At 39.7% G+C, this 6,402-nt stretch overlaps 1 protein-coding gene across 1 annotated transcript; it reads left to right on the top strand.

Moving 5' to 3' along the window:
* Window positions 1–883: 883 nt before the first annotated feature.
* On the top strand, window positions 884–6,064 carry ptgs2b (prostaglandin-endoperoxide synthase 2b). Its single transcript, XM_050054451.1, has 10 exons — window positions 884–1,040; window positions 1,388–1,504; window positions 1,603–1,746; window positions 1,881–2,024; window positions 2,390–2,571; window positions 2,677–2,760; window positions 2,858–3,104; window positions 3,692–3,978; window positions 4,074–4,221; window positions 4,906–6,064. The coding sequence occupies exons 1-10, from the start codon at window positions 980–982 to the stop codon at window positions 5,316–5,318; spliced, it is 1,827 nt and encodes a 608-aa protein (XP_049910408.1). The 5' UTR covers window positions 884–979; the 3' UTR covers window positions 5,319–6,064.
* Window positions 6,065–6,402: the final 338 nt, after the last annotated feature.

Below are 6,402 nucleotides of genomic sequence, written 5' to 3' on the forward strand. Positions count from 1 at the left end.
ACACCAGCAGGTAAATTCTCATGAATTGATCTGTTCTGTATGACATGTATTGCACGTCTGTCTGTCCTGGAGGAGGGATCCCTCCTCAGTTGCTCTTCCTGAGGTTTCTACCATTTTTTGCCCCGTTAAAGGGTTTTTTTGGGGAGTTTTTCCTCATCCGCTGCGAAGGTCCAAAGGACAGAGGGATGGCATATGCAAGCCCTCTGAGGCAAATTGTGATTTGTGATATTGGGCTTTATAAATAAAATTGATTGATTGATTGATTGATTGATTGATTAATGAATCTAATAGCAGAAATACTTCACTAAACATATCTTTATTTTCATATATTTGCTCCATGATTTAAACATCAGATTATTATTTTGAATTACAGTTGTCATCTTGTGGACATGTAGTCTATACAACTGAGATATTTGTAGGAAATATATCTTTAATATTAAAGTGTCTGCTTGCTGTAGCCTACTTCAGATACTTATGCATTAAAATGTAAAAAAACAAAACAAAATGCATTTCTGTAAAAGCCCATTCTTTACAACTTGCCGTTTTCATAGGAAGAAATAAAGCTTTACATATAAACACTTTTTTGTTTTATATTCATGTTTTTTATTGAAATAATTCCACTTGGAAAAAAACAGGAGCAAAAAGAAGGGGGCAGGGAAGCGTTGCCAGTAAAATCAGCTCGGTGCCATAAACACACACAATACCCCCACTTTAAATTACAGAGAAATAACGATTGTGTAAGAAAAAAATTTCGGATATTACTTAGGCTACTACTCGATGAATTCATAGCCACATCTCTGTATCATTCATTAACCTACAACTATTCATGATGGCAGACAGATAACACCACCCCCTTTACAAGCGTATAAAGGTGCTGCGACGCGCAGGTTTGGACAGTCAACGTTTCAGCCTCGGAGCGATACCACAGCGAGAGAAGAGAGCAGGAGAGAGAAACGAGATCCGACAAAGTCTTTGGAGTATGAACAGATTCACATTTGCGGTTTTCCTTGTGGCACTGGGTTTTCTTGTCTGCGAAGGGGGTAAGTAGAGGACACTGAAAATTACATTAAGCTGCTTCAACAGAGGCAGGCAAACTTAAAATTTCGGTTTTAGGTGTCTAAAAGTTTTGTATTTTATACTTTGTGAGTCTTTATTTAAGACATAATTTTTAAACACTCACAATGTGTTATATGTATAGAAATATTAAAGCTTAACACTAAAATGTTACAAAATACCATTAAAGTTTGTCTTTATTGCTCAGAGGCTTATTACATTAGGCTTTAACACGAGTATTCTAGTATTTGGAGGATATTTGAAGCTTCTCTAATAGATTTATGTTAGTATCTGAAGTGAATTGTCAGTAACCACCCAACATTGTACCCTGCAGGTAACCCATGTTGCTCAGTGCCGTGCCAGAATAGAGGCGTGTGTACGGCACTTGGACCAGATAATTATGAGTGTGACTGCACACGTACAGGGTATCATGGACAAAACTGCACAACACGTAAGTATGAATGGCTCACATGAGGTTAATGTTAAAACCTGGATGTGTTTGTTGCAGTGATTTGTTCAATAATTAACTTTCCCCTTTGACTTTCACAGCTGAATTCCTCACCTGGCTCAAGATCTCCCTGAAGCCATCACCCAACACCATCCACTACCTTCTCACCCACTTCAAGGGCTTCTGGAACATCATCAACAACATCTCATTTCTCAGGGATGCCATCATGAGATACGTGCTGACATGTAAGTGTCTGTAGCTGAGGGCAAAATGAGGACATGGATTTATTTCATATCATATTGAATCATTCGTACAGCAGCTTGTAAAGATGCAGTTGTGGCATTCAAACTAATAATGAAATGCTTTTTCCTCTCTATAGCTCGATCCCACTTCATCGATAGTCCTCCAACTTTCAATGCGGATTACGGCTACATAAGCTGGGAGGCTTATTCCAACCTTTCCTACTACACACGTACCCTCCCGCCTGTTGCAGAGGATTGCCCAACCCCAATGGGAGTAGCAGGTGAGTACGCACTCTCGCTCTCTCTGCCTTTGGAAAACCAGTTTTCTCAGATTCTTGAATACTGAGCAAGAGTAGCTTGGCCTCGTTACATCACAGGAAGTGTTCAAACTTGAAATGATCCTCTCTGTTGGACTGACTGAGTGGAAATGTGCTGAGGGAACACAGCAGATCCTGCCCCAGCAAGCCAAAACTAAAGAACATAAAACCACATTGAACTTGTCTCAGGAATTTACAATGACAGTGAACCTCAGTTAAAGCTTTTCCTACAATAAATCATCACATTTCAATCATGTGAACGTTAAAGTTTCTTGGCTCTGCATTGTAATGTTGTATGCTTACTGTAATGTCCTAAATTGTTTCCCCAGGTAAAAAGGAGCTACCTGATGCTAAGATATTGGCTGAGAAGCTTCTGGTGAGGAGACAGTTTATCCCCGACCCACAGGGTACCAGCCTGATGTTTGCATTCTTTGCACAGCATTTCACCCACCAGTTCTTCAAATCTGATATGAAGAAAGGACCTGCTTTCACCGTAGCTAAAGGTCATGGGGTAAGTACAGCAGATTTCAAATTTCATAGGATCTTAGTCAGGAAAGAGAGACAAAAAGATTTATGAAAGGCTAAACTTTAATCATGGTGTTGTTTTTGCTTTTAGGTGGACCTTGGCCACATTTATGGGGACAACCTGGAGAGGCAGCACAAGCTCAGACTCTTCAAAGATGGCAAGCTTAAATATCAGGTATGAGAAGACACAGATGGACAGTACTTTAAACAGCCGAGTGCTTCAGACCACACAAGTGTCTAACAGTTGCTTCCTCTCTTGCGTAACTCTGCAGATCGTCGATGGGGAGGTGTATCCCCCAACAGTCAAGGAAGTGGGTGTCGACATGCACTACCCTCCTCATGTTCCCGACTCTGACCGTTTTGCTGTGGGCCATGAGGCATTTGGCCTGGTCCCAGGTCTGATGATGTACGCCACTATCTGGCTGCGGGAACACAACCGGGTGTGTGATGTGTTGAAGGAGGTCCACCCTGACTGGGACGACGACAGGCTCTTCCAGACCACCCGGCTCATTCTGATTGGTGAGTTCATGTACAAAAGTTTTTGAAAACATTTTCTGTAATGTTGCTGGACAAACAAAGTCAAAACAATAACAAGAAAGGCAAGAGATGCATGCATCATAACATTAATGTAGTGACTGTGGGAGATGTGAAAAGCGGAAGTTGAACTGTCTGTTTCGTCAGTCACCGACCAGCAACCCTGTTGCACAAAGTAGAGCATTTGAACTCTACTGTAAGAAACAGGATTTACTGAAAGATGAGAAAAAGAAGAAATGTTTTGTTTTTATTTCCAGACTTAACTGCTTGTTTACAAATTATGATTTTGATTTAAATATTCCCTTTAAACATTTTTTCAAGGCATATAAAATACACTGCTTGAATAATAATATTATGATATGGATTTAAACAAAAAAACACAAGATCTATGAATGTGCAAATATTTGTATTCAAAAGTGTAACTGCTGCACAACTTGTCTTCCAACTTCACTGAAAACTTAATTCTCAGTGTATGCGCACCAGAGGTTTCAAGTTTCCTCAGCAAAGTAGCAAAAAGAAATATGGTTTTAAATATCTGCATTTAATTAAATATAAAATCTTCTATCCTGTAGGAGAGACCATCAAGATTGTAATCGAGGACTACGTGCAGCACCTGAGCGGCTATCACTTCAAGCTCAAGTTCGACCCCGAGCTGCTGTTCAGCCAGCGCTTCCAGTACCAGAACCGCATTGCGTCCGAGTTCAACACCCTGTATCACTGGCACCCTCTGATGCCTGATACTTTCCACATTGAAGAGAAAGAATACAGCTATAAAGAGTTTGTCTTCAACACCTCTGTGGTGACCGAGCACGGCATCAACAACCTTGTGGAGTCATTTACAAAGCAAATTGCTGGACGGGTAAGAACTCTTTGAGCAGCAATTAGATTTTAGATTTTAAAACCACTGTTGCTTTAAGGATGATTAACTGACTTCTCATTCATTCATCTTTTTAGGTTGCTGGTGGCCGAAATGTCCCAGGACCTATCCTGTACGTGGCCATTAAGTCCATTGAGAACAGCAGAAAAATGCGCTACCAGTCTCTGAACGCCTACAGGAAACGATTCTCCATGAAGCCCTACACCTCTTTTGAAGACATGACAGGTGAGACAAAGTTAAAAAACCTAATGCTTGCAGGTGGAAAGTCTGACGTCAGAAGATAATCAAAGAGGTTATTATCAACTTGAAGTGAAAGGAAATGTTGCCTCGGGCCAAATTATTACTGCATTATTGATAGCATTGTTGTGAACTGATTGCACAAATTAAATGCGAGCTTGAACAACATGCCCAGACGCTACAAATCTTAACATCAAAGCTCATGTGATGCATTACTTATTATTAAAGAAATGAACCTAGCTTTAGTCCCCAGCTGCTTTGGAGGTTAGGAATTTATTTCCGTGACTGTAAGAACCAGATGTGCATTTCATCTTGAGATAATGTAAGCAGATTGTCATCACAGAGAGCAAGACATAAACAGACGAGAAAGGCCTCCTGCTGCAGAGGAGATTTAAGTTTCACTAGAAAAGAAGATTTGATGTTGATTAAAAACTAAGTGTGATGTATGAGGACATAAAAATGTATTAACATGTGCGTGCTTGTAAGAGACATGAAAAAGATAGAAGTAAGGACAAGAAGGGAGATCATTTTTATCTACTATTTGCTGGATTTGAATCAGTCAAAACACTGGGCTCATATTTAGACTAGCATCGAGCTTTGCAGCTGCTGTGTGTGTGAGAGAAGCCAGATGGAGACACTAACTACAACTATTTCCTACTTTGTGCTACTCAGGAGAGAAAGAAATGGCTGCAGTGCTCGAGGAGTTCTATGGAGACGTCGATGCTGTGGAGCTGTACCCAGGTCTGCTGGTGGAGAAACCCAGGCCCAACGCCATCTTTGGGGAGACCATGGTGGAGATGGGGGCTCCATACTCCCTCAAGGGCTTAATGGGAAACCCCATCTGCTCCCCGGAGTACTGGAAGCCGAGCACATTTGGAGGCAGTGTGGGCTTCGAAATTGTCAACACCGCTTCTCTTCAGAAGCTCGTCTGCAATAACGTGAGGGGCACCTGCCCTCTGGCTTCCTTTCATGTGCCTGACGTCAAAGAGACGGGGTCCATGACCATCAACTCAAGCACATCCCACTCACGCGGCAATGATATCAACCCCACAGTCATTTTGAAAAAAAGGACTACTGAGCTCTAATTTTTTATTCTATAAGGTTTTTTCTCTTTTTTTTTTTTCATATTAGTTTATTTATTTATTTATTTATTTTTGTATTTATTGTATTCTATTTATAATATAACAAGGAAGTGCAAACAGAATTTTTATATGTAATTTTGTATATTTTTGTTTACTTATCAAGAACAGAAGTCTGTGGTTGTGTTTATTTATTAAGAGATTAATTGTATCATACAGTAAGTTATTGTGACAGTTATGACCTCAGACAATGCAACTTGATACTTGAAGGTTAGTTTACAGTCTTAACTACATAGTAGTGCACATTACATTCCTGTTACATGTTCCCTGGGATCAACTGCTACTCTTCTCATTTTGCAATTGTGCGACTGTCCCAGGACAGCAGTGATCTGTTCTACAGACAGAGAGATACAGTATAGCATTGTTCACGGTGAACCTAATGACTGATGTTGACTCTCTTGATCTAACGTTACTAGAGTGCATTCCTATTTCAGTATTGCTTTACTGATTTCTTTTCTACTTCAGTCTGTGTATTGGCTTTGGAAATTTTAAATGACATTAATAACTAAGCTGCACTGTTGTTTAGAATTGCATTGTCATGTTATAGATATTGTTTTAAACAAACATGTACTGTTTAAAATAACCATGTACTGTATACAGTAGGAATATTTGTAAGTTTTGTTTTCAGTGCCCATTGATTTGTAAGGTTGACACTAATAAATGCTGCCAGAAGAAAAGGCATTTCTCAGAAATCAGCTGACATTGTTGTCATTTTCACTTTGTGACTCTGATGTAAAGCTCTTACACACACTCTCTGAATGATGCTGTGGGAACAAATAAGTTTTGTCTTTCTGAGGAAACAGTGTAATCCAGGTACTAGATAAATCTAAAGCACATAGCAGTTCAGAATATATGCAATTTTGAAAAAGTAAGAGTAAGGTTTTTTGTGACAATCATGTTTCTTAAATTAGAGATATGGCAACAGCAAGAGACAGATGTTACAGTACTGCTTCTCCTTTGACACACGGATGTTAAGAACTTAGACAGTTTGCTAAATCTTACGCATTCCACAAATACTTTAATGTAGGTG

This window comes from Epinephelus moara, chromosome 10, assembly GCF_006386435.1.
Source record: "Epinephelus moara isolate mb chromosome 10, YSFRI_EMoa_1.0, whole genome shotgun sequence".
NCBI lineage: Eukaryota > Metazoa > Chordata > Actinopteri > Perciformes > Serranidae > Epinephelus > Epinephelus moara.